This window comes from Gavia stellata, chromosome 7, assembly GCF_030936135.1.
Source record: "Gavia stellata isolate bGavSte3 chromosome 7, bGavSte3.hap2, whole genome shotgun sequence".
Lineage (NCBI taxonomy): Eukaryota > Metazoa > Chordata > Aves > Gaviiformes > Gaviidae > Gavia > Gavia stellata.
In genome coordinates, this window is record NC_082600.1 from 18,949,142 (window position 1) to 18,977,032 (window position 27,891).

The 27,891-nt window shown below is 41.8% G+C and overlaps 1 protein-coding gene across 1 annotated transcript in view; it reads right to left on the reverse strand.

Annotated features, from left to right (window-relative positions):
- The window catches only part of LOC104257216 (ras and Rab interactor 3), a 177,072-nt gene extending 166,285 nt beyond the window's left edge, over window positions 1-10,787 (reverse strand). The window contains exons 1-2 of the mRNA XM_059819509.1: window positions 10,694-10,787; window positions 8,092-8,202 (exon numbers count right to left, since the gene is read on the reverse strand). Coding sequence (XP_059675492.1) covers window positions 8,092-8,202; window positions 10,694-10,772 — 190 coding nt within the window. The 5' untranslated portion in view covers window positions 10,773-10,787. The remainder of the gene's footprint in view (window positions 1-8,091; window positions 8,203-10,693) is intronic.
- Between the last annotated feature and the right edge of the window lie 17,104 nt (window positions 10,788-27,891).

Consider the following 27,891-nt stretch of genomic DNA (forward strand, 5'->3'; position numbering starts at 1 on the left):
GTGCCAAACACAAGGCTAAAAGGTAGCCCTTTTGCAGCTTAAACCATTTTTAGAGACTCCTTTTGCTTTTCATTCTAGATTCCTTGCCCCACCAAAACCAAACCTCTCACTGTATTTTGATTTTTCATACCTCTTTCATCACTTGCTCTGCTTACTAGTTCCTGGGGCCTGCCTCCTTGCCCTGCTATTCCCAAGATTCTCCCACGTTTCATTATCCAAACTCAGCCTCCCGCCACTCATGCCTTTGTGTCCCTTTTTCACCAATGCTCCAACTCCAGGCTCCATGACAGGATAATCTTAGTCTTTCTACCACCCAATTCCAAACCCCAAGTTTCTCTGTCCCTCTTGCAGCTTCTAGTGACCATTTTCTACCTCCAGGTGCTTTTCACAATTTAATTCCCTGCAGCCCAGTTCTGTGCTTGTCCAGTTTTGCCTGAATCCTCCACATTGGTGGTCCAAGTTATGGACTGATGAGACACTGAGAGCACAGAGATGAAGTAATGAATACAGAGTTTTAACATCTATCAAACAATCCAGTACCTCATAAAGACTCTGTCCTAGGCTGACCCCAAGATTATGGATTAATGCTGACAGACTGATTTACAATGCCTTTTCAACCCAATTCCTACAAAGTAAAGTGAGGTGTGGTAACAATTGTGCATGATACAAAGCAAGACAGCAGCATTTTCTGTCTCAGCTGCAGTACATGGTGACATGTCAGACAATAAGGTAAAAAGCAAGGAGTGAAAATGCAATTGCCATGGAAAAAAATGAGTAAATTTAAACATGGCTTTTATACCAACAGCACAATTTTCTGAGAGGAAAATGGAGCAGACATCCTCATAAAAAGGTCTATCTGCATGGTCACTAGTGAAGAACAGATCGAAATACACACACATTACCCCACATTAAGGATGAGAGAGTCAGCGATACCATAGAGATCTGCATGGCCAAGTCCCATTAACTTTGAATTTGAAATCCCAAATTCAGTGTTTCAAATATGTCCTGAGTGAAATGTAATTCATTTGGTTTCCTTACCAGATCACAGGAAAACTCAGGTTGTATGGAACCTCAAGAGGTTATATTAGTTCAAACATCATCTTTGCAGGAGCCTAGATCAGGACTGAGGTACCTGGATTTGATACTTTGTTCTACTGCATATTTCCTCTTTGACCTCAGATCACTAATTTACACAGCTGCTGTCTGCCCGAGTTGTCTGCAGTCACAGGAAGAGAGATGTTGCACTATTACTACACTAACATTTGAGAAATGCTTAGGTAATGTGGTTTGAAATATAGGCAATCAGACATCTAAATATTAGAGCTGGGCTAATACAGGAAACTTTGTATCTTAGTCTAGCACTCCAGAGCATTCAACCTGGGTGTTTTGTTCCATTCAAAGAAAATAAAGGCCTGTGTCCACAGATGCTAAATTTGGTTCTGCAGTTGCTACACTTTAGAAATTCCGATCTTTGTTTCAAGCCTGCTTCTTGTTTTCAGAGCAAAGACTCAGCTTGTAAAAGTCCTTATCCACAGTGTGCTTCAGCTGGACCAAAACCAACTGTAAATAAATCTGAGTCATATGAAATAAAGATTATATCAATTAACATTTTTATTAGGTTTAAGAATACACAGTAATATATTAAATAGTCTTTGTTTCATTTGCCCTCATTTACTACATCTCTAAATGGCATTTTAGTCAGACAATTATTTACTGTGTGTTAAACTACTTCCTGCAAACTTGGCACCTAGACCTTGGGAAATGGATAAATTACCCTGGAGTTCATCTTCTGTTCTCAGCTCTCCAGGGGATGCCACTGGCAGGTTGAGCCAAAGCACAGAGAGATGTTTGTCTCATTTCTTTCTACTATTTTGGATGCCAGTACTAATACACTGCTAGAAAATGAACAGCTCAGAGAGAAGGTTGGTTATTTGTTAAACTCTAGCTTCAAACAAAGCACATTTCCTAAACCAGTTCACAAAAAAATAAACAAAACACTTTTCCCAATTAACTTCAATGACATCTACCCGCCAACCCTTTTAATACCCACATCAGTAAGCCAGACAAAGAGTGTCAGAAGTTCAACCTAAATCTAGGTGTGAATTCTGATTAGGAGACCTTGGAAGCCACACAAGAAAAACTTGCCATTAAGCGTTTGTCATTTGCCCTCAACCAGTCCACTAAAAGTGGTTTTGAATTGTCCGACATCTTATCTTCCCCTGGAAACAGAAACCTTCCAAGTGAGATCACAATCAATAAAGTTTACTGCTCAGCATCTACAGGGACAAGAGTGAGTCGAGAGACACCAGGGAGGGGGGCAAGGAAACAACCCAAAACCAAGCCAAAACAAATAAAACCCCACAAGCATATGACAAGTGGCTACAGAAATAAGCTACATGCTAGCTGATCAGTAAGTCTTTCCACTACATAAGTATGTGCCTCTGTGCATATATACATACACACACATATTTGCTGGACACTGCACCCATATGTTACATGAATACCATATGCATAAAGCAACTAAGAAATTTTTTCTTAAACATTTCCTCATTTTAATTTCCTTTTAGACCAATGCAAGAGTAGGATATTTAAGGCTGGTAAATTTTCTGGTCTTCGAGGGCATAAGACATTGGAGTAAAGAAACATTTTAAATCAAAATGTATGCAATATCAATAAATCTATCATACTATAACAGCTGCACATTTTCTATGCATCAAGGCACAGAGCAGGTCTGACTAAAAGGCTAGTGGGGAATATTTGCAAATAACATAACACAGTTATTGTCTGTATTACCTCAATGAGACCATGGTCTTTCTGTGCTAGGTACTGTATGAATACATAGTAAGAGAACCTGCAGGTCATGCTGAGCTTACCAATTAAGACCGTTCATGAAACAAAGGGTTACAGTGAAATTATTAATACCACCTCCTTAAAAGTGGGGGTCTAAGGCATTTAATCCTGCTACAAAATGGAAATTTACATATTATCACATTGTTTAAAGAAAATTTACATCAGCACAAAATGACACATTCTACCAGCAACAAAAGTATGTTTAGATCAGCATTTATTACTCAAAGTTTATGGTCTTATATATTAAGATATCTATGAGGATTAAGAAAAAAAGGGATACATCAATCCAGCATATTGAGAATGATGCATTTAACTAAGCACTGCATTTGTTAAATAAAATTCATGGAAGTCAATGCTTCCTATAGTGTCTTTACTACAAATGTACAAGAAATATCTTTTTCTATCCTTTTGAAAAATTACTTTGAAGAGTCAGTCCTGTCTTCTCTAGTCAGTGAGAACACCATCATCGATTTTTGTAGAAAAAGTAACAGGCTCTTGTACTCTCTATGGTATGTTAACAAAACTGTCTAAGATTTCTATAGTTTCTCTACAACACATCACATCCTACATGAGTCCCCAAGGTTATAACTAACAGTGTAAAATATACACAGACTTAATGACTTTTGATCCTGACTCAGAACTCAGTTATACACATGCTGCTGGGAAACACACTTTATTTCACTGTAGAGGACTGATTCTTTTTCTCTCACTGCAAGAACAGAAAGCATTGCTACAATACGCCTTTTAATTCTAAAGTAAAAAGGCAGCATGGCTCAGAAAGAAATGCTAACCCCTGCCTTTCCCCCAACCCACAATTCATCTTTACCCACTGATAACAATGGGAGGAGCACATTTGAGCCAAATCCCCAGCTATTTAAAATCAATGTAGCTCATGAACTGTCCACAGCTGACAAACCACTGGACAGAAAACCCCACTGACTCTTTCAATTTCAAGGCAGCTCACTGACTACATGTGTCAGAAGACTAACGGAAATATATTCCAATACATTTCTAATTCACAGCAAGTAGTTTAAATATTCTCTGTACTGTATACAGGGATTACTTGAAAATATTCACAACAGAAAGAGTCCAGATCCGTTGCTTTAACAGCCTTAACACGACCCAGCGGAGTCACATGGTTAGAAACACCACACCACCCAGTCACTCCAGCTTGTAATTGCTCCGGAAACGTTACTCAGAGTTCTGGAGGACATGGAGTCATGGGAACATTTTGAAACAAGAGGCGAGCCATTGGAGCAGACAAGCTATAAATCAGACTTGCTGGGCAGATGGCACTGCAAGCTAGTGAGCTGATGGCAGATGGAAGCGAGAGCTTGGATAAGGCAAAAAAATTTGGTTGCAAACTAATGAGATCTGTTAAGATGCTAGAGACTACTTTCCCTTTCTGATCGCTCTGCTTTAAGCGAGGGTCAGATCAAGCCCTCCTCCCACAGAAATTTACTCAGGAAAAGTTTTCAGAGCCATAAAGAAAAGGTAGTTTGGGTATCCCTCTTTGAGGGAAACCTCAGCAGCCATCCAGAGAGTTACTCAATATGAAAGAAGCATAAAATTCATAATTCAAAAATCATGAAATTTTTGAAGTCCAGAGCCTTCTCCATACAATCTGTAAGCCCTCCAGCCTGGCTCCAGCACAATATAGACTTGTATCTTTTCATGGCAGAGGAGCTTCCAACAAAGGGGAAGTTTCAACCAGGAATGATCTTTAATGGGAAAATGCTACACAACACGTTAACTTTGGTGAGGATTTGGTCTTAGTCCAGACTAGAACTGAGGTTGGCTTGCTGCTTACAAATGCTCCACCTCCTTCCTGCAGCTGACCTACAGTTCCTTTGCTGCTGTTAGGGGATCTATAGTATCTGTAACTCCTTATGACTGAAGAATAGTTACTATCAGAAAAATTGTATAGCACCTCTTAAGATATTCATGAATATCTGTCTCTCTAACCTCCAAATGTTAGAAAAACCTTTCTCCTCTAGTTGTGTGTGTATAAATGTATACACACATATATATTTCCCTTTCCTTTGTCAGAGCCTCAGGGTTCTTTTTTAAAGCAGCATTGACAAGACTTCAAAGTTTTTTCTGTTCTGATACAATGGCCCCAGAAGCATTAATAATGTTTTCAGAAGAACACAATATAAAATTATCTACTTCAGTAAATGAGACAATCTCAGACAGTGTAGTCTATGTGAGCTTCTAGCAGACAGCAGCTTCCACAAGCTTCTAACATTACTTCTAGAGGCTTATGGAGTTTTTCTCCCAAGATACATTTCCAAGGGTGAGCCTTTATTACCACTGTCATGAACCGCAAGGATCTCATGGTCTTATAAACTTCTATAGCTACAATTTCTGACAACTGGGGATTTTTTTTTATTTGCATGTAAGTAAGAAAAGGGGGTGAAGTGGTAAATAAATTAACTTTGTTGAAAGCCTTTGGGAAAAGGGCAGTAAAGCTGCAGACTTGTGTGGGAAGCTAATAAAGAGGGAGCATAGCAGTAACACTGCAATGACACAAAGGATTAACAGGCTCTCAGCAAGAACTTGCATTTCCCAAGGTATTATGAAGTTCTTGTATCCTAAACATACATAGAAAAACATCCATATAACATAAGAAAACTGCTATATACCATATACACACCCATGCATTTGTAGGGCCCCTAGTGCTTAAGGCAGATACAGAAATGACACAGGGAAGAATAGGTACTTCTTGTAAAGGAGACTACAGAAAGCACTGTATTCATAGAACATATATACATATTAACTATCTGTTTTTAAGATTCAAAAAAAAAAAAGACCAGAAATAAAGTCCAGCCATTTAAAGCGTTTGACAGCACATTCCTGAGATTTCATTACATTGAGATAAGCGCATGACTGAAAGCTTGCGTATTCCAACTGAAAAGCCACACTCCTACCAATTTTCTGTGCAATCTTGATCAAGTCTCTTGCCCTTCCTGGCACTACTTTCTCCAGATGTAGTTATGGGGTTACACAAGCTACATTCTCATGGAGATGAGCTATGCTACTTGCTCCTTTTTGATAGGTTTTAGGTCATTTACCTTCTTCTCATTAGAGGGCAAATCTTAACATCTGGCTACCAGACAAGAAGGGGGGGGAAGCAAAGCAAACTTTGCCCCCTCCAAAAAAAAAAAAAAAACAAACCACCAAAACCAAACCAAAAAACTAAACCTACAGAAGTTGTTACTGAGCAGTAGCAATCATGGGTTCTTACAGACCCATTCCTGTCCAACAAACACCAATTTCAGACATTTTCAGACGCTCCCTTTATTTGCAGCTATCATACATCTAGCCACTCTTGCAGCATCTAAATCCCCCCTTCAGCTGCAGAAGATACACAGAGATAAGCTGTATGTAACTGCAGAATAACAGGAAGTGACTGAAAAAATGCTACAGTTGCAATCCTGTGACATATTTGATCTGTAAATCTGTGCTCTAACAGAAGAAACACCTTTAAAAAGAAAGGCTAATTCCAGCACTGTGACTAGAAATCATTAATTTAATGCAAGTCTCATGATAATTTTCTTAAAACCTCACCATCCTGAGGCATATTTGGGCCTCTCTTGTGTCCAGCTCTTGCGGTTACAGAGAAAAGTGCACCTCAATGACCTGAATTTCAGAAAGCACAAAGTGACCCAACTGTATTTATTTATTCCAATTTTTCTTAAAATAATCTTACAATTTTAGAGGAATGGAGGGAGCTAAGCTATTTGCTTTAAACATCTGGAGAAGTCAGCACTGCTCCTGGTATTCCAATTTACACCTAAGCATATGTTTTCCCTTGGCAGTTTTATCATATCATTGAAAAAAAGTTCTCATTCATATTAAATGGAAATCCCCATTAAGAACTTTGATGGGCATCTTTCTAATCCAGCTTCTACAATTTTGGGGCCCTTGTTGTCTTGGCTCCAAGTGTGCTGCCAAGTGTGTGTTCAGACATGACCGCATTGATGCATCCACATATGTGGAAAAAAATGAAAGAGGAGTAGGAAAGAATAGTATTTTCTGACTACTCATCAAGAATAATTCCATGTTTCCAAAAGGTCATTTTTGTCTTCTTTCTTGTCTGTGAACAACTTTGACAGACAAATCAACAGCTTCATAAGGTTACAGATGCAGACAACAGCAAACTAACCCACAAAGTTCTTAACAGAAGCACAGAGAAGCTCTTGGACATCAAGATGATATTGTTAAAGCTTTTGGACCCACATACTTTGCGCAATGTCCTTCCTCTCCTCTCTCAGAAGTGCACAAGCACTGTAGTGATCCTCTATCTATACAACAGGTACCTCAGCATTACAACAAACGTGTAACTGAGAGGGGGGTAGTACTGCTCCAAACTCTTCTAGTGCCTGGGGCTGACAGTATCCCAGAACTCACCATTTGCAAGAAGGCACAGATTCTGCTGTCATCAAGAGTTGATCAAAGAATCGTATTTAAAAAAAAAGCAAAATCTGAACTTTTAATTAATTTGGCTAGTGCCATTGGCAAAATGTCTCGTCTCCCACACACCGTAAACCACAGAGAGGAAAGGAGAGAGAGAAAGGAAATACACACTGGAAAGACAGATGGGAAGATGAAAGCATTGTGGACTAACACCGATATTAAAATGCATCATCTATCCCTGTCCTCAATCATTATCGCCTGGCCAGGATAGATATCCTGAAGTAAAATGGATTCCAGGGTTTCCATATTACTTACCTCGTCATCCCTCTTCACACAATATAAATTCCTACTCTGAATACATAGTTTATCATTAAACTAGCAAAACACGATTAAACATATAATGGTAATGAACACAAATTACTGTGCTCAGATGGTATCTCAAACACTGCATGTTTAGCCACCCATAGTTTCAAGAAGAGTACACCTCTCATTACCACTGCAATATAGGCAACATCAGCTAGATAGGAATAATCACCAACAGAAACAAAATTAGAGAAATCAAATTGTCAGCACAAGTCTCATCATGACCCCAAAACATTCTTATATCTGAACACTAACTTTTACCTTTGATAGATGAAGTCATGGCATTATATAGCATAATAAACCTTATTTCTACACAGAACAGTCCTGCCTTTTTTTTTTTTTTTAATTAAGTTTGGCACTTTTATATTTACCCTAACATATCACTGCAGCTTGGTCATGATAATACTACACCATACATCTCAAGAGCTTGTAAGACATCGCAAAGTTTTCCCATCTTACCTGGCTCTGTACAGTTCTTTCCTTCATGTGTCCCATTAGGTGATGCCATCAACCTTCTATTCCTCCATATTTCTGACAAAACACGTCTGTCTGCAACGGTTGATTCTCGGCCTATATTAAATAGAAAGAGGTTATGCCCACTGTCACTCATTTTCTTCTGTATCACCTTAACTGGACCATATGCCCCCACTAGGGAGAAGCATGGACAAATCATCAGTATGCAAATACAGCAAAACCAAGGCGTGACTGGGGCACATGCCAACATATGTATGCTAGGTGCTCCTAGCTACACAGGGTGAAACTAGCTATGAAGATGCATGTTCTGGCTATCAGAATACCTGGCTGTGACCCACAACAGGAAAATATTTTGCAGCAAGCAAATGCTGAAGCCTGTACCTGTGAAACTCAACACTTAGCAGTTCCTATAGACGAAACCAGCCCAGCTATGCTGACATGAGCAACAATCACACTTCCATTTAGTCATCTGCACTTGCACATACTACATTACTGATTTCTCAAAAAAATAAAAATGCATATGGACATGTTCCAGTTACATTTTGGTTTATTCTGAGTCTAGGGGCTGATCTTTTCAGTGTTGGGTATACTTGATAATATCAATCCCTGCATAACTTGTCAAAGAAAATGGAAAATAACTGCACTGTGAATCCCTACAAGTCTTAAGAAAAACAAACTTCTTTAGAAGTCATTGGAGCTTTTGCCTAAACTCGTATTCCAGAAGTATTCTCAATGGAACTTGCTGAATAGAGTACTGAAGAAGCCCTTGTGATAATGCAGGGTATGCCATTATAATAATCAAAGGAAAAATAGAACCTCTTAATTAAATCACTTCCATCTCAACCTTATCCATTTAAAATGAACATATTATAATAATGAAAATTCTTCCATGGTTGATATTAGAGGTTATATTCAGTCATCATGTAATGCTTGTGCTTTGTCACAGTGACTCTTGCAAAAAAGTCTAGCTTGGAAGTTAGTTTGGCTAGAGTATTCGCTAAAATATTCTGACACCACAGTTATAAGAAACATAGAGAACAGATGATCAGTGTTTATGGATACAATATACTGTAAATTAGCCAGCTGAAAAAAACCTACCTGATGCAGCATACCATCAAAAATTAGGTTATGAGGGATTTAGCTGATAACCCAGGAGATTAAAAACTTTCATTAGTTATGACATTTTTCATGTAAACCTAAAAAAGTTCTGGAAAACTGTTGTCTGTAACAAAAAAAACCACAACTCAAACTATTCAAACATAATCATACCCCAATTACCTGCTTTCACAAACCAGTAACTTTATGAAAATAAATAGCTGGTGCAAGAAAAAAAAAAAAAAAAAGAAAAAACGAAAGCATAGGCATGACAAACAGTTCTAAATAAAGCAAGCAACAGTATGCTGTAAAAACACAATTAAAAAAAAGTTGAAAGTTCCAAGATGAGCAATATGCTAATATGATCTAAGACACTGAATTCTTATATGGAAGGCCTATGGCCCTCCTAGACATATCTCAAACAACCCAGGCAATAATTTGAGCACAAAAGCGTTAGAAAGTATGACAAGTTCCACCAGATTTTTCTTCCCTAAGGTGCACATTTTAACTTCAGCTTTAATTTAAGCAGATGACCCATCCTAATTCTGCTGAAATCTGATTTTCTTATATTAAATGTGGACGTAGGATCTGAGCTTAGTTCGATTCTGTTCTTAAATCCTCAAGGACTGTTAACAGTCCTACCTAGAGACCCATGTGCTGTCCCAGCAACCTTAGGCTTTGTATCTGGGGGATGCAAAGCATATTGCAGGAAGAGGGCCTGAAGCTGCACACTTACAGCCCAAACTGTGCCAGCAGGCAGGAAAAAAACCACGAATGGGAATGATGTAGTTAATTATAAATGTATCAGTTTACCAACACAGCACTTGCACAAAGGATGCAACAGACTTTCTCTATAAAACACGAGACTAGCACTGTTCCTTGCCTAAAATACAGAATTTTCTACCAAATCCACACTGTAATTTGGGAGGGTGGAGGGAAAAAGATGGAAAAAAGAAGCAGTGGTAGCTGATAGAGGTTTACAACCTAAGGATAAAAATGAAAGGTGGCCCGAAGTTGCAGAGGCGACCCAAGCGGCCGGAGAGGATTCAGCTCTGATGCAGCGGCAGGGGGGAAACTACTTCAGGGCCGTTCCCCGGGCACGCAGCTGCCCCGTGATGCCCCTTCGATTCCCGACCCGAAGCCCTCCGAGAGGCACGGCGGGCCGTCGCCAGGGCGGGCTCGGTGCTGGGAAGCCCCAGGCGTCAAGCGACGCCGCTGCCTCCTCTCCCCGGGGCTGCGGCCACGCACCTGCCCGGCGCGGGGGTTTCTCCTGAGGAACCCGCGCTGCTCCCCCGTCTCGCCTGACCACTGGGGTATTTCCACTGAGAAACTCAAAACGGGAACAGCCGCGGACGCTTGACCCCGCCAACCCCCGGCTGCCACCGGGGCGGCAGCCCCCGGGCTGCTCCAGCCGCCCCCCCGGCCCGCTCCAGCCGCCCTCCCGGCCCTGCCGGGGTCCGCCGGTCCCGCCGCCACAGCCACAGCCACTCACCCACTCTGGAGAGCAGGCTGGACATGCACCAGGCGAAGAAGAGGATGGCGCAGATGAAGCCCAGTTGCTGCAGCAGCATCTCCCGCCTCCTGCGAACTTTCCTCAGCATAAGCTGCATGGTCTTCGGAGGGGCGAGCGGCGTCTCATCCAGCTCCATGGGAGCAAGCGCGGGCGCCGAGGCGGGGGCCAGCAGCTCGGTCGGAAAGCGGGGATCACTCTTGGCGGCTTCCCGCGGACGGCTCCATGTCGGGCGGGCTGCAGCGCGCGAAGAAGCCGATGCCCAGCGCCTCAGGTCGGCGGCGGCGAAGCACAGAGGCAGGTGGAGGCGGGCGGGGAAGACGGCGGCGGCAGACCGGAGAGGGGGGAGGGCGAGGCGTCGCTCTCAGGGGCCGGGCTGAGCCCCGCGCCCCGCACGCACCATGGCCGGCGGCGGAGGAAGCGGCGCGGAGGCGCCGCGCGCTCCTCTGGAAGCGGCCGCCCCACAGCGGGCTGCGGGCTGCGAGTCAGCACCGAGGGACGGCGGCATCCACGCGGCTTCCCGCCCCGGCCAAGTTTAAAGTTTACCCCTTTCTTCCCTCCCTCCCTCCCTCCCTCCCTCCGCCGCCAGCCGTTGGCGGCGGGTGGGCGTAATAGCCGCCCCCGCGGGAGTAGCTGGCCCCCGGGCTCTCAGCGCGGCGCCGAGCGGACAGTCAGCCCCGACGGGCGGCCGCTTCTCCCAGCGCCCGGCCCGGCCCCCTTCTCTCCGCCCCTCTCCCGCAACTTTCTGGGTGCTCCTCCGGCACCCATGGCAACGCGCATGTACCCTCCCCTCCCTCACCTCTTGGGAGGGGGGCGGAATTAACTGGCTAAATTAAGCCTTTCCCTCAACGGCGCAGGAATTACCCGCCCTCGGTGTCGCGTTTGGCGGGGCCATCCGTGCGAGGAGGGAGGGGACGGGCAGCCACAAGTGCTGCGGCGCCGAGGTGCGGGCCGGGGGCAGGGCTGGCGCTGCCTGAGGTGCGGGAGCGCTTGGGGGGGCAGAAGGACAGGGCTCGGCTCGCGCTGCGTCAGGTGCAGGGGGCGAGGCGGCCGCTGGAGCGGAGCGAAGGGGCGGGCGGGGACCGGCGGGGGCCGGCGGCTGCCGGCTGAGCGGGGGGAGTGCCGGGGTGCCGCGGTGCGAGGCGGGCCGGGTGTTGATGGCATCTGGGTTCTTCCACCTGTCTCCGGGAGATGCGTTTCAAGACGGACGTCCGTGGGGGGAAATGGCCCTTCTCTGATCCCCGCTGTACGTACTTCGCACTGTAATCTAACGTGTGGTGTTGAGGACGACAAAGTGAATGACCCATTGTGTGAAACAGTGGTTAGCTCCAGACTGTCCCAAAGCAGATTTTTTTTTTTTTTTAAACTGAAATTTGGTATTTATGTTAATTAAGCGGTTACAGTTAGCCAACGAGAACAGTTCTGGGAACTTCCTACAACAGCACAGGCATCGGTTCTGTATTCCTTTCAAGTATCCAGAAATGCTGTGCATATCAGGTAGCGCATATAGACAAAATGGGATTAACTCATCTGATCTTTTCAATACAGCATTTGGTTTACGATGGATGGCCTTTCAGGTGATTCCCTCTGGATCTCTGTCCTTGTACTTCAGAATATATAACACTTCATATCTGACATTGTTTCTAATGGTGTCATAATTATAATACAAATAACCTACAAAAGCAAATCTTCACAAATAAAATATCACTAAACCTCTGTGTTTTCCCATCTTCATGTAAATGTGGGGGGTTTTCTTATGTTTACGAATTATTTCTGCTATAGTGAGATGTGGCAGCAACAGTGCTCAGGGTGCTCTGGTACGCATCGCATGTGAAATTGCTCTATATTCATGCTGAAGGCTGCCCAGTTGACTCAAGTGCAAAAGGGATCACTCAAGCTGGAGAACCAAAGAGAAGCAGTTGTGTTAACCTTGTTGCTTGCTTGCATGTACATAGCTACAGAAATTTGTATACCTTAACTATTCAAGCTCCAGGGGCTCCTGGGCTCTGATGGGCCTTTGACTTTCTGATTTACGTTAAAGCAGGAAAACAACTGCATGGTAGAAGGATGGCACTAAGACACACCCAGTCTCTTCTTTTCCATTCCATTTATAGCTGCTGAGAGAGGAAAGGTAGCTCTGAAAGCTCTTGCCTATGACAAAAAAGGTAGTAGCAAAGATTACAAGTCAGCTTATGTCCCTTTATTTCTCTCCATGGCCACGTAGGAAATCTCACAGTTGAACCCCTGACCGAAAGAACTTTCAGGCTAATTAGACATAGAGGCATGGGAAGCTGGATAAAGGCAACTGAGGCTCTTTAGATCAGGACCATTACTTATAGGAGACTGTTTTTGTCATTGAAGACCTTTAAGCTCCAGTGAAGTTGTTGGCTGGCCATGTCAGCATAGATGCCACTGCATACCCTGTCAGATGTCATAATGCCTGAACGCTAATTCTTCACATGGCTTTTTATAACCTCTTTTCTGGGATTAAAGCCTCCCCTTCCACTCAAAGTGGCAATGTGAACATCAGTCTGCCATCCCCTTGTTCTGTGTTTAATAAAAGTTGCGGTGCTGACAAGACTGTAGTTTTCTGTATGAAGATTTTGTCTAGCAACAGAAGGATGGCAACACTGGAAGGCATTGCAGAGATTTGATGTTTTTTTCAGTACCCACTCGCCAGAAGTTTATAATCTTCTTCACTGATAAGGCAGACCAGGGCCATGGCTTCAAAGAGGCTGTCCTGATGGTTGGGTCTTTCCCCACAGCTGACAGAGATTGCTTGTGATTTTTGTATTTACTAGGTGTATTCTCTTACTTGCTCTTTACACTGAAGACATTTTCAAACCCATGGTGCTTCTGATCTGAAGAGTTACTGATATTAAGGCACACAATGACAAGTTTGTCTGGAGTTGAGGTAAATTTGGGTCTGGAGATGAGGCTGTGATTCACAGATATTCCATATTTGTGTCTATAGGTTGTTTACACAAAGACCATGGAATTGAAGCATTGTTAGGGGTCCTGAGTTTCACATGTGAGGGATTTTCATTAATTCTGTCGGGTCCTATGAACATCACATGGATCAAACCAAAGCACATGGTTAGTTACAGGAATGCAAGTATACTAGTGCCTTTTTTGAGATAGGGTTTTTTCCTTTTTCTGGCTGTTAAAAAGTTGTCTGTTTTGGAGGTAACAGTTAGCGACTGTAGAAACCCTGGGGCCATTCCTGTAAGGAACTGAAAGCAAGAAACAAAAAACGAAAAAGTGAAGAGATCTTTTCTGAATCCTTTACATAAAAGAAATCTGCTACCCATGAAAGCAGTTCTCAGCATGACTGTGTGTGTCTCCCTCTCTGTGTACACAAATGAGGCAGATCAAAGTTCAGACAGTACTAATCTGCTAATCATACAAGCTTCTGATTAGCATTTTTAATCAGTCTGGTGATCGCAGGGCAGCCTCAACATTGTTCTTGAATACTAAACTTTCAGAACAGAATTCCAAATCACTTTTATTTTGGTGTTTCCTGTGAAAATGTGTCAGGTAACTATTTGTCTAGGATGTCTCAAAGGGAAGTGGTGCACTGCAGAATTCAGCTCCGGTTACCTCTCCCTCAACAGCGGGCAAGACCAGCACCTGTACGGTCTCTTTGAGTACATTCAAGCCATTCACACAGAGGTCATTACTGGAATGCTGTCCCAACACTTTCTTCTGATTTGAGACATCCATGCTGTGTATGAGACAGTAGTGATACATTCATTTTTTAAATCTTAAATTATTGCTATCTCTTACTGCAACCAGAACAACTGTATAAATTCAATGGGGTCTTTCCATTAATAGTGTCGAAAAAAAATATAAATTCAATGGGGTCTTTCCATTAATAGTCTCGAAAAAAAATATAAATTCAATGGGGTCTTTCCATTAATAGTCTCGAAAAAAAAAGAAAGAATAAGACACACATGGTTTTCTGAGTGATGCCTTCACTGTGAGTGATTTGGTGATACTCCGGATGTTCTCTGTTGCCATTATAATCAGAACAAAACGTTTTCCAGACTAGATCTAGGAATTATCCTGAAAGAATTACATTTTGGAAATTAGAGGTATTTGGGAAATATCATCAAAACAAAGTGTAAAGGAAGAAAATATTAAATAGCACTTCTTGTCTTAAACTAAGCCAGATGCAAGAAAAAATCTTTCTTTCTTATTTCTGTGCTTATCATTGTGATCATTTAACTTTTGTGTATGTCCCATGCTAAAATGTCTCACTAGAAGCACAGACTAATGCTGGCTTCATCTAGCACTGCCAAATTTGCTTGTTTCTCATCTCAAGCACAATTAGTGTCTTGAACTGAGTAACAGCCAAAAGGCTTTGAATTAGGGAAGCATCTCACAGGAGATCTATGAAAGCAGCTCATCTGAGAAGAAAATATTAATGCTGCTGAGAGTCAAAGGAGAAGTATACTGTTTGGATTAATTCTCTATGGCACCCCCTAAAAGGAGCAGGGAAAGCAGCAGGAGCAGCACAGCAGGGTAACTGGAAACTGAGACCCTGTTAGTTGGCCATGAAGACTGTTCCAGCACAAAAGAGCTGAGCGTGCATCAGCTGAGAAGCCCGAAGGATTAGGAGGTGGTTGTTCGTGACAGGCACCCAAACAGCCCTAGGAGCCTGGTCAGGTCCAGCTTTTCCAACTGATACAACCAGCATCCCAGTATCAATGCCCCTGTCCGCAAGGTCAAGAGATAGTATCAAAGAAAAGCCAACAATGTTGCCTCAAAAAAGACCAGAAAATCTCCCATAAGCCATAAAAACTCAACTGCGAGGAAAGGCATTGGTGAGGGAGGAGACTGGGGTCCTGCTTTTGCTATTTGGTCAAGGTAGTTCATATGAGGGAGCCATGGAGAGAACCTTTGCTTGATGCTGTCCATAATCACCTACCTGCCTGTCAAGAAGGGGGCAGTCCTGTGCTTACTTAGGACCCGGTCCATGGAAAAGGAGCACACACTAATATGACTTGATAATATAAGCTTGCAGAAAGCAAATATTAGCACATCAATATTTAAATGTTGAACTGTAACTTAGGCCACCATACATCCTTAGGCATATACCCAGGGGTGTCTCTTTAAGCATTTGTGAAAGGTGCTTTGCTGAACCATACTTGAAATTTAGAAAGCAGATCCATTGTTGGCATCAGCACTGAGGGTTCCGCCAGAGTCTCTGCGATAGGTAAACCCTGAACTGGGACCACTGGATTTACAGAGAAACTCCAGCTGTAGGACCCATCAAAGGACTCATCCTTGTGCTAAGATCCTCAATGTCTTTCTACTTGTTCTCAGATTTTTATCTCCCATCCATTTTCCAGTTCTAACACAGCCAGCTGTGTTAACATGTACTTTTGTATGCTTCAAAGGCAGAAGTTTTCCTCAATACAGAGTTATTTTTGTAGTTTAACTCAGACCTTTGTTTTGCTTCCAAGACTATAAATAACTCAACTCTGAACTGGAATTTAAATGCTATGAAGAAGTCACTCTCATACTGTAATATGGAACCACATCTTCCTTTAACTTACCCAACTCCTCCCTTGTGTTTTGTATCTTTCAGTTTTCCTGCCGCTGATTTCTCTTTAATAATCTCGGGTAATGCTACTTTCTATTTCTGACGAGCATCTGTGGTTACACCCCACATTCAACACTTAACTAGCAGCCACACACTCACCTGGACCCTATGTGGGAGTTTAACAATAGTCACTTAACAATAATGGGATTCTCCCACAGTATGCAGGAATGCTACCAGCAAGAGTTCCTCATATCTTTCATGCCATAAACAATCTCACATAAGCCCAGGAAGGAGATCAGGCTGCTACGTATAATATTCTTGCTATACAATAAGAATAAAAGATACCAACCAGATCTAGGCTCTTGGTGTGATCTACTTTAAGCTATGAGAAAAAACATCAATTGACTCCTGATGTCCCACATGTGCTGTTAACACATTTTAATTTAGGTGCATTGGGTCTATTCATTTCTCTAAGCCCACCAAAATGTCTTCTTGCAGGACAGAATGAGAGACATTATGTGTATCAGTAGGATTCAATGTGTTCTTCTGCCAATAAGGTTTCAATCAATAGCTGCCTAAAAAAGGGAGTTTGTTAGAAAAACCTCAATAGTTGTCTCCTTAAATCAGTATTGTCTAAGCCCTTCAAATTCATCATGGCATCTATGTTTGACACCCACTAGATTTCTCAGGGATATAGGTGTCTGCTTAAACGCTTGCCAGATTTGAAGAACGCAAGCACATGCATAAAGCTGCACTGAAATGGGGGTTAAATTACAGGGACTCTGTTACACAGCATATCCTCCCCTACACACATACCATTTCTGTCTTTCTCACTTTCTCAAGCTTGCTATCTCCACTGAATCCCAGCCTCAACTGATTTTACTGGGTTTACATTTTGCCAGTGATTTTCTCTTCCTCCCTGCCCTGACAGTCACTTTCTCTTCTGCCGGCTTCTCTGCTTCCCCTATTCTTTCCCTGTCTTTGCTCCATGTGACTTTGTTCCCCACCTCTTGATCTCTAGGCCCAGTGTAAATTTTTCATTTGTTCCACTCTCTGTAAACAGAAGTCCTTCCTCCTCTTCAAATCTCCCCTTAAATCTACATGTGGGTTTGAGCTTGGTATTGACTCTAAGCCCCATTCGCAGAGGCTTGGGGAAATTTGGCTGTGCTTACCCATGACTGTGAGGAATGAGATTAGCTGACATCATGCTAAACATGAGGGATTCTGGCTGATCAAAGCTCTGCAGGTTAACTGCAGCACTTTCTTCCATCACTATACAACACCACCTTTGTTTGCTCTCCATAATCTCGTTCCTCTCCCAGATAAAGAAACTAAATTCAGTTCTGTAAAATGCTATCCATTTGTTTTCTTTCTGGAAAGTTTTTGTATGTCTGTGAAATAAGTGAAATTCAAAACAGCTACTGAGGAGACATTTTCACACACCTCAACAACCGCACTTTTGTTCAGCTTTCATACCTACTGGGATCTGTTTCCAAAACCCTTTGCTAGTCCCTCAGAATGAGAAGGATCATTAACTAAGCAAAAATTGATTCATTACAGTGAGAAAAATTTTCAACAGCTATGTGTTGTTAGCCCAAACCACAGACTGCTGTGATCTTATTAATACACAGGAGGAAGCTGTGGAGAATTCTCACACACAAAAAGCCTCAGATGATGTCAGTGCTTGAAAGCCTGGAGGCCGAAGAAGTTCAGTAAAAGTCCTGTTGCAGTAGCTGAGAGAGATTCAACAGCACAGCTCCTTTCCCTCATTAGATTAGTCCATCAAAATCATTAAGAAAAGAAAAACAAGCATTCATCCTTAGTGACTGTGGAAAAAACAAACCGCAGACTCCAAACACTATATAAGCAAGTGCAGGAATGTCTGTCCTGGCAACTGATGTCCTTGACACAACAATATTGAAAAGGTGAGAACCGTCTTTATTCAGAGACTTGTAGAGCATATGCTTGAAGGAACCCGGAGAGGTCATCCTGTTCATTCCCTTTTTCTAAGGCAGTGTCAGCTCTCCATAATGTTGAGTGGACTTGCTCTGAAACTTAATACCCGTATTGATACTGAAATTGCTGTTTGACTGTCTATCAAAGCTTTTAAAATAAAATGATAGTGAATAACATAAAGAAAATTTACACCTCCTACTTTGGCTGGCATCTTTTTTAATGCTGTTAGTGAGCAGAGCTTGGAGAGTTCTGGGAATTTTCCCCCTCATCTGACCACAGATTTTCAAAAAAGAAACTTTATTCTATTGAAAACGTGTCCTGTTAAAGCTAAGAGGAATCATCAGTCATCAATCAGAGAAGGGGAAGAATATTCATACCATTTGTTTCTGTAAAGCTAGTAGAAATCATGTTCCTTTATAGACAGTAGGAAGAAAACAACCTTGCCCTGAGAGAATAAATTCAGTTTATAAAATCATGTAAAACGATAGTCTAGAGGGAATGGCAATCAGAGAAATCAAGTGAGCGGGAACAGTGCTCAGTGGAGTGTTTTGTGTGAGGAAGTCAGGTCATTTATTTCATTGCTGTTTCATATTGTCTCCTGTGGAAGGGATAAGAAAGGAGGGTTAATTTGCTCCCCATTATGATCAGACAAGAGAGGGGAGAACAGAGAAGGCTGGTTCACAGTCCAGGTTCAGAACAGCAATGGGTTTGTCTAAGGAGGCATTTAAGGGAAGGAAGGGAGACCTTTGCTACACAAGAACAGGGAGATTGTTCTAAGCGCATGGGCTAGGCACAGCCATCTGTGAGAGCAGACAAAGGGAACCTTAATCAAAGTGGATCGGAAGGGTGAGTGAAACGAGCTAAAATGGGGAAATGAGCACCACTACATCCGCTTTGAAGACCAAGTCTTGTAGTGCGAATTTGAAAAGGGTTAGTGTAGCAGGAGAGAGAAACATCGCTGTAGCTGCAGTACTTTAAGAACATCCTTCGTAAAAGCTCCCTGTAAGTTTACAACAACTGTCACATCGGCAGCACAGCCTTCTCCAAACCCAGATAACTGATGTTTGTTACCGTTAATGAAAAGACACGGTCAAAGCAAACATTGGTGCATTTTCAAGCATTGGCAGGAACACTTTTTACAGTATTTCCATGTTAACTTCCTAACAGATTTCATAGTAAAATACTAAGACAATTAGTAGTTATTGCCAGTTTTAACAAGAAATGTTTATCACTGGCAAATAATAAATACAGCACTCGTGCAAATTTAACTTCTTTGCTATTCCTAACTCCTTGCAGAGGTTGGCAGCAGGCGATTTCAGCTACCCTTGGTCATAAGTGTACTCAGCTGCCTCTCAGCACCAGGATAGCCCAGGTTCAGCACAGCTCCTCTGAGCTGGCTGATCTTTTCAGCTTGTAGTAGGACAACAGCAAAGGTAGCACTACCCCATAGTCCAGTTAAATAGCAGCTATTGTGGGTGTCACCTACCTGTCATGTCTGACTCACCCCACCATCTTTTTGTTGTTTTCATTTAAATATTTAAACACTCAAATATTCCAGCCACTTTACATTTCACCTCCTCAGAAAGCAGCAATGTTTCAGAGGTGTTACCATGGAAACAATGGAGTGAGGAGGCAGCTACACATGAAAGTAAGTCGTCCAACAGTAAATCCAGAGACATGCTTTGGGGCAACTTGAAATTAAAAAATGTATAATTAATTGGGCTGCTGCTGAGCATGTGTTTGTACTTACTGCTTTCTTGTAAGTGGCAAGAGGCCACCTTTTTGCCTGTGACAAGAAAATAAAATTTCCCTGTGCAGAATTTTCAGTACCTAAAGTCCTTTTTGAAACAAGAGATAATACCATTCTTTGGAGATGACCACCAGAGTTAGTTACCAGCAAGATCAGGCAACTGAAATTGTGTTGTTAAGGGTCAGCAACACCAGCTTGCTCAAACAAATCAATCCCTACTGATGGCAGTGGGCTGTGAGCATTGGAGAGTTGTGATCCAAGATATTTCCAAAGTTTAATCAGACTATGGGAAAAAGAAGATTAGCATTAGTGGAAGTAAAAGTGCAGCTAGGTATGGCAAGCTCCTTCCAATTATGCAAATGAATACACAGAGCCATTCTGCTCAGAAGTGGGTATTAAATTATCCTTGTGGATACATATAAAAGCATACCTTTGTCAATCTGTCACCATATATCCTGAAATAACATAATTACCTCTCTCAAGCATGGGAAGGAACAACCTGGAGAAAAGGAGGCTCAGGGGAGACCTTATCACTCTCTACAACTACCTGAAAGGAGGTTGCAGAGAGGTGGGTGTTGGTCTCTTCTCCCAAGTGACAAGTGATAGGACAAGAGGAAATGGCCTCAAGTTGTGCCGGGGAGGTTTAGGTTGTATATTAGGAAACATTTCTTCACTGAAAGGGTTGTCGGGCATTGGAACAGGCTGCCCAGGGAGATGGTTGATTCACCATCCCTGGAGGTTTTTAAAAGACATGTGGATGAGGCACTTACTTATGGACATGGTTTAGTGGTGGACTTAGCAGGGTTAGGTTAACGGTTGGACTTGATGATCTTAAAGGTCTTTTCCAACCTAACCAATTCTATGATGCTATGATTCTATGATTCTAACTCTTGGCTATTGCCTGCGCTCACATCATAAAATGATTTCCTGCGACTTTATACAGCCTTAGGTTTACTGAACTATATGTTGTCTGTAGTGAAGGTAACAAAGGCAAATCCAATGTTTCAACTATGTGTTAGGCAAGAAAAGCTCAAAAAAAACCCTGTAATGAAGATCATATTCACTTTATGCATTGGCAAATTGACCACAGAAACACTTAATACATTTAAATATGCCACACAAAATGTTCTGTTCAGAACAGATTCAGAAACAGAACATTAGAGACTTGAGCTTTAGTTGCTCTCCATAATCCTTTAGATCATGCTTAAAACCATCTTACTTTCACTTGTGGGCAAAGGAAGGGTCCTGGGAGATGTCTAAAACCTCTCCCTAGGGCTGGAAATTGTCTTGATGATTAAAAATGAATTGTTCCTACCATCAGTGGCCACTAGAAAAATTCTGTCATTGTAGACTGGCAGAGTAGGATACATCTGTAGCAAAACAACAGCTCTAGTTTGACCTGTACACCGAGCACCTGTCTGTTGGTGCCCAGGGTGGCCTATAGTATCCCCTCCACCGCTGCCCTTCTCAGGAAGGCTGCCCAGCACCTGCTCCAAGGGTTGCCCTTGGGACCAACTGAGTTTTTTATTGACTTTCAGTTTCTCAAGAGTCTTTCTGCTTGTAACATTGTGCTTTTTTGGCACATGGATCCACAAGCAGATGGACGCATTACTGGTGGAGCTTCTTGTTCAGAGACTTGGCAGTCTACTCTGTGCAGGTAAACAGCTGCCACTGAACAGTAGGAGTGACTTGAGGAGAGAGAGGGCAAGCTAGATACTACAAGCCTGAAACACCAATTTAACCATGCACTATTGAGAGAGTGCACTATTCCTTCTAGAGAATTGAGAGAGTGCACTATTCCTTCTAGAGAGCTGGGCAGAGGGTCAGATGGTAAATGAGATATCCGCATAGCCCACAACTTAAGTAAAATATGAGTGATCATGAGGGGACTGGTCTACTGAAGCTTGGGACATTGGTGGGACCTTGCTACCAGCAAACTCCAAGGAGCACATCCTACCCATACGCAGCTGGCTTGGGAGCACATGGAAATGAACAGCCAGGCCAATTCACAGCAGGCTGGCAGAGCATCAGGGCATCAGACAGGCTGTAACGGTTATCATAAAACATATTCACTCCACAGCTTTTGATAAAAGACAGTTTATACAATTCTCTACACACATACAGACACAAAGATATCAAATCTCTTTGAACCAGCAAAACAGTACAGCTAAATAAATGTTTACATGGAGAAAACTGATCTGCTGTCCGTTTCACAATCATTTAAAAAAAGTGCCGAGCTGCATTTAGCCTTGTGACTGATGGAGTCTCACAGAATTAGTTATGCTGTTGGCATTAATTGTGCAAAGGAAAAGAAGAGATGGGCTGTGTTTTATGCAATTTGTTTTTCTCACTGTTGGAAATCTATCATACTTTTCCTGCCCAAATTATCAAGATGGTTGATAAGCTGGAAATAAATCAGATCACTGAGGTGAATGTTATATAGCAAGCTATTGTGTAACTAGCTGAACTGTATTTCCTAACTTAGCCTTCCAAACTCTAAACAAATTAATTAAAAAAAAATAAAGGGCAAGTATTCTGGAAGATTTAACTAGCCTTTAAATTTGATTTTCAGTTTTTAAATTAATCCTCATTAATGAATTTTTAATTATATGCAAAGCAAACCCACAAAATCTCCAGAGGCTTAGCTGTGACTTTGCCATAAAAAACAAGCAAAAGGGCACAGCTTTGTTTTGGGGTATTTGTCCCTCCAGAACAGATCAGAAGCTTCCAGAGCGAGGCTGCCTCCTGCTTTTCTTCTGCTCTGTGCCTGGCACAGCCTACCATGCCATGTGCCGCGGCTGTGTTAGCTACCATGGCAGACATCCTGTCATGCCCGCTTGCTTGAGGTGGGAATGCAGCAACCCCCAACCTTTGGGATTTGCACAGCTGCATGGTTTGTGGCAGTTAGGAAGTTAATAAGCACATACACCGCCACTCTTTCTTGAATATTTACATCAAGTACCCTTCCTGGACAAAGACCCATTTCATCTCATGTCTGAAAAATCTCTTTACCCTTCTGCGTTTCTTAGTGTTTCTGTCTTGAGTTGCTGCTCACTGACTCCAGTGGACCCTGGACCAAGTCCTAAGAGAAGAAAAATCTTTCAGCTCATTGCCAAGTCTCTGAGCAAGCCAGTCATCCAGAAAAAAAACATTTAAAGTCACTCACAGAATAATAATCATGCCCAGGGTCTGATACTTTTTTCCCATGTTTCAACAGGCAGATGAACCAATTAATGTGAATAGAGTTACGTGAAAGCCAGGCTAGGTTTTGCTGTCACTGACACAGTGCCCCTGGCTCAAGGCTTTGTGGGGGATTACACTGAGTTACTTGTGATCAACAGACACTAAGCATTGGCGTGCTCACCAGGGATTTTCAAATGTTAACTTAAAACAGGTAGGTATCCTAGCTGCTGTTTTTCTTATTTATAGGCTGTTAAAGAAGAAGAAACAAGAAAATCATTACCACAGAATCCAAAACACTGAAAATCTTTTATTTGTCTTGATAAAATACCTGGCTAGTATGAATGCTCATGATTTCTCTGGTGAACTCAAAGGTACTAAGGTGTCATCACACTTTTAAAAATCTAGTGCTGTTTAGCAAGTAAAACATTTTACAGCCTCAGACTTTACTGAGAAGTGGGTTTAGAGGGGAGGGAGATAAAATGTTTTAGCTCTAGCTCAACTGTACTTTTAAACTTCTCAGTCATATCTGTTTTGCTACCTGAGGAATTTTAAGGAAGTGAAATCAGATGTCTATCTTATTTTAGGTGATGTGCAAAATTTATTCTGAAGGCTCATGAAGCTTCTTTCACTCTTGAATTATTTACAACATGCACACGCTATCATGTCTCAATAGATCACTCTATAACTCCGTCAAGTAAAATGAAAGTAATTTGCCCATTGTAAATATGTATGTGTGTGTGTGTGTATGTAGAGGCTTAGTAAGAATCAGTATTAATGATCACCCATCTGTGCAAAGGACTGAAGAATGTAATTTATTAAAGATAGGGAGAGGCTTTGCAGGTGGAAACAAATACAAAATCCAGCTGGTCCAGCATGTATCTTGAGCACCAATTAGTACTGGAGGTTGCAAAAGAAGGTTGAAGAAATTGAGTCTCAACAAGAAGGCTTGTTTTTAATGCCAGGTCACTGGAGATTAGTTTAAAACCTGAAACTTGGAGGAGTTTGATCCTTCGGTAGTTTTTTTGGTTTTGTGGGTTGTTTGGTTTTTTGAGTGTACACTAGCTAATGAGTCAGGGTACCTGTTATACTCATAAACATCCAGCCTCTCCATGAATCTTGCTAATCTCTTAGTCTGTACAAACAGTTAACAGGATGTTTCTTCTAACCTGGCTTCATACATTTTTTCCTTAGTGCCGAGGACTTATAAACGGCTGTGCATATTTGCTTATGAAATTATAATTGATGTGATTTACATTAAACATCCATGTGGGCAAAAGTATTTTCTTTTTGAGAACATGGCTAGAGTTTTCTCCAGATGTATAATTATGCTTTGGGGTTTTAAGATTGATATGATGATGCATTGTAGGGCTAAAGAGCTGCTGAAGACATATGTTTATTTCATACCCTTTATTTTTTAAATGTGTATGCAGGAAGATATGCACCTTTCACAGGGGATTGTGCAAAAGAACAGTGCAGGGCAGAAGGAAATAAAAAACTGCGAACTAAAGAAGTGGTAATTCCACTATATGCTATTTCTGAAGACTGTGGAAACCCACCTGAGTGAACTTTGCAGCCTTGTGATTCAGTGAGAAACTGGGAGTAACCCCCTACCTTTCACACTCCCTCCTGCCCCACAGAGACCCAGCACATGTCCCATGCTCTCAAAGCAGCATTCATATTTTGTCTGAATTTGCACATGCCTTAGAGTGGAGCTTTCTATGCATGCAATGAGGACAATGCAGAATAGAGGACAGTCCAAGCGGAGGGTGAAGAAGATGGGGAAGTAGAGGCAGCAGAAGTAGAGAAAGCAAAGTCAGAGAAAACACTGGATGTTAAGAAGCCCAAGGTTTGTCCATTGCTTGTTTCTAGGAAGCTCCAATCATCATCTTCAGGATGGCATCTCCTCAGAGAAATTTGGAAAGGCTGATTTCCTACGTGATCTGCTGGACATACATCTTCCTCCCCATTACATGTCTTCTCAGAAGGAAGTTGAAGTATTAGTTTAACAGACTGCTGAAGATGGCAGAATAGGCACTTCTGCTGAGCCTCCCTGAGCCTCACACAGTACTGTAGTAGCAGGGGCTGATGTATCAGAGACTGGGTTATTATTTTTCATCCTGTGGGTGGTGAAATGTATTTTCCACTAAAGCATTGGTACTAACAACCAAGTAATTCTTGTATTTTGCATTGTCATGATTAGTCACACCATTTTCACCATAACTGAAAAAGAGAAATAGGCACTGAGAAGTCATCACTGAGCACAAGCCTTTGTGGTTTGGAGAGGACGGGTGGGGGTTGGAGTGCAAAGGAATGTATTTCAGATCTTTGTGACCCTGCCCTGTGAGCAAGAGGAAAAAACATGAGTTGATCAAGGATGTGTTTGTCAATGCCAGTAAGGGAGAGAAAGTTGGAAAATTAAAAAAAAAAATCTTTCTATTCTTGGAAGTCTCCTTTCTCATCTTATTACCCTTGCAATTACACATTTTAATTCTGTAATTTTCCATTTCAGTACACAAACTACATTCAAATGCGTTTTTCTCTAGAATTCTGATCTTACCAGACCTTGCTGCTGTCTGCTCTGCTGATGTCACGGGAGTTTGAGAATTTAGCCTAATAAAATGTTTTGACAAGTAATGAGCCAAATGCACATATTCACAAACATTTCAGAAGTTCATTTTGGACCCAAGTCTACTGCTAACTTCAGATTCTTCAAACATTGTAGCTTATTTATCTACTGGAAAAGCTATTGAGAATATTTTACAAAATGCTGCATTTTCATTAAAAAAAAGTATCTATTCCTGTTGTACATTGTCTTTTTTTCTTCCATACTCTCTGTCTGCAGCCATTCATCCACATTTGAGGTTTTCTAGATTTACTTACATAGCTATGTGAAATTCCGTCCTGCTGATCACATCAGAACCCCAAGCCACAGGCAGCCAGTTCCTTCTGTAACTGAGACTTGCCTGTCTGGCTAGCCTTCAACCTCCAAAGTCTTTCTCCATGTCACTCTTCATGCCTTCCGGCAAGCTGTTTCTTAATTTTTCTCATCCCTGCCACAAGATTTTACTCCTTCCTGCTGCTCACACAGATAGTGTCTATATTCACAATCAGTCCCCAGGCAAACATTCATTTTTGACTGGTCATGCATGTCTGTGTTCATGCAACGTCTCCCGTAGTTCCTGCTATAGTATTCCACTAAGAAACTTAATTGCTTCCTACATTTCTCCCGAATTAAGAGTATCATCTGGAATGCTCTTTACTATAACAATACTATGGGGGGCTGATTTTGATCTCACACAGATATTAATGAGGATTAATTACATAGAGGCTGATGGAAGCAATCCCAGATGAACCCAATGAGTGCCCTTCAGTTTCAAGAAGCACCACATAAATTACTCTCTTTCACTCTTGCCCATGGGTTCGCTCATCAGAGATTAGAGATATTAGCAGGTATCTTTAAACTAGTCACAGGAAAATGCATTATTCAGTAATGCACATAAGAGGGAGACCTCTCTGTTTATGAAAACAAAGGTATGAAGAAACCATTTACCTTTTCTAACATCTTATTTCCCTTTGTTGGGCTAGGCCAGCTGTGCTAAAAAAAAAGAATAGCCTCAAGGCAGATGCATTAGTCTCTGCACCAGTATCCGTTTCTCTGCTTCTCCAAAAGTGATTTCACAGTAGGAATTCCAGTAGGAATTAAAATACTTTCCTACAAAAGACATATAGAGAACAAGAGCTGCGTGCTGCAGAATACAGATGGGACTCAGAGTCACTAATAAGGCTGATATTTTTCCTTGGTCCGTACCATCACATACACATAACCATGTAGCCATAAAAAGATCTCGTTAGCCAGCAAAACATTGAAACTTTGAATGGCTCCCAGCCCTATATTACAAAATTTTTGAAGAACATAAAAACTGAGGATTCTTTTGTCAGTTCAGCAACTGTTCCAGCTCTCAGCATTCGAACACTATTTGTATTGTTCAATGCACCAATTGTTGTGATCAGGACCCTGACGAGGTTATGACTAAAATGGGGCACAGAACCTAGAGAAATCAATGGGATTTTTTTTTTTTTCTTAATAGGAATCAGATCTTTTCCTTACACCATATCAAGCCATAGAAAAGGGATGACAATGCAGAAAAGAATAGAGTAATAAATGAATTCTGCCCAATCATCATTATCCAACTATTCCTTATAGTCATTCCAGGAAGAATAGCTGCTTTGGATCAGTTTGGAAACTGCTCTCTGAAGACAAGCTGAGAGAGATGAAAGGAAAGACTCCGCAAACCTCAGTTGATGTTAACAACTGTGATGGAGCCAAGCTTCTGAAATCACCATCTGATTTGATAAACCTGTACACAGGACAACATAAAAAAATCAAAGATAGTATGCCTCACCAAGTCTTCCCAGTGCTCTGTTTGAGCATTTTTGAGGCTGTATAACAAGACTGTTTCAGAGAAGTGGGAATTAAGGAAAACTTTTCTGTAGAGCCCTGGCAACACATTTCTGGATAATAACCCAGTATTAAAATTTGATTTTTTATTTGGAGAAACCCCAGCAAAACCAATAGAGTGTGTGTGGAGAGAAGCTGTAGAGTTTCATTCCCTTCGTATATCTGACGAATTCCCTAAACAAAGAGTTTTTCCATATCTGCAGAAAAAGATACTGCTTGTTTATACAATATATTTCCCTATGCACCTCTGCAATGCTTGTTTCATATTTTATCTAAGAAAGCAA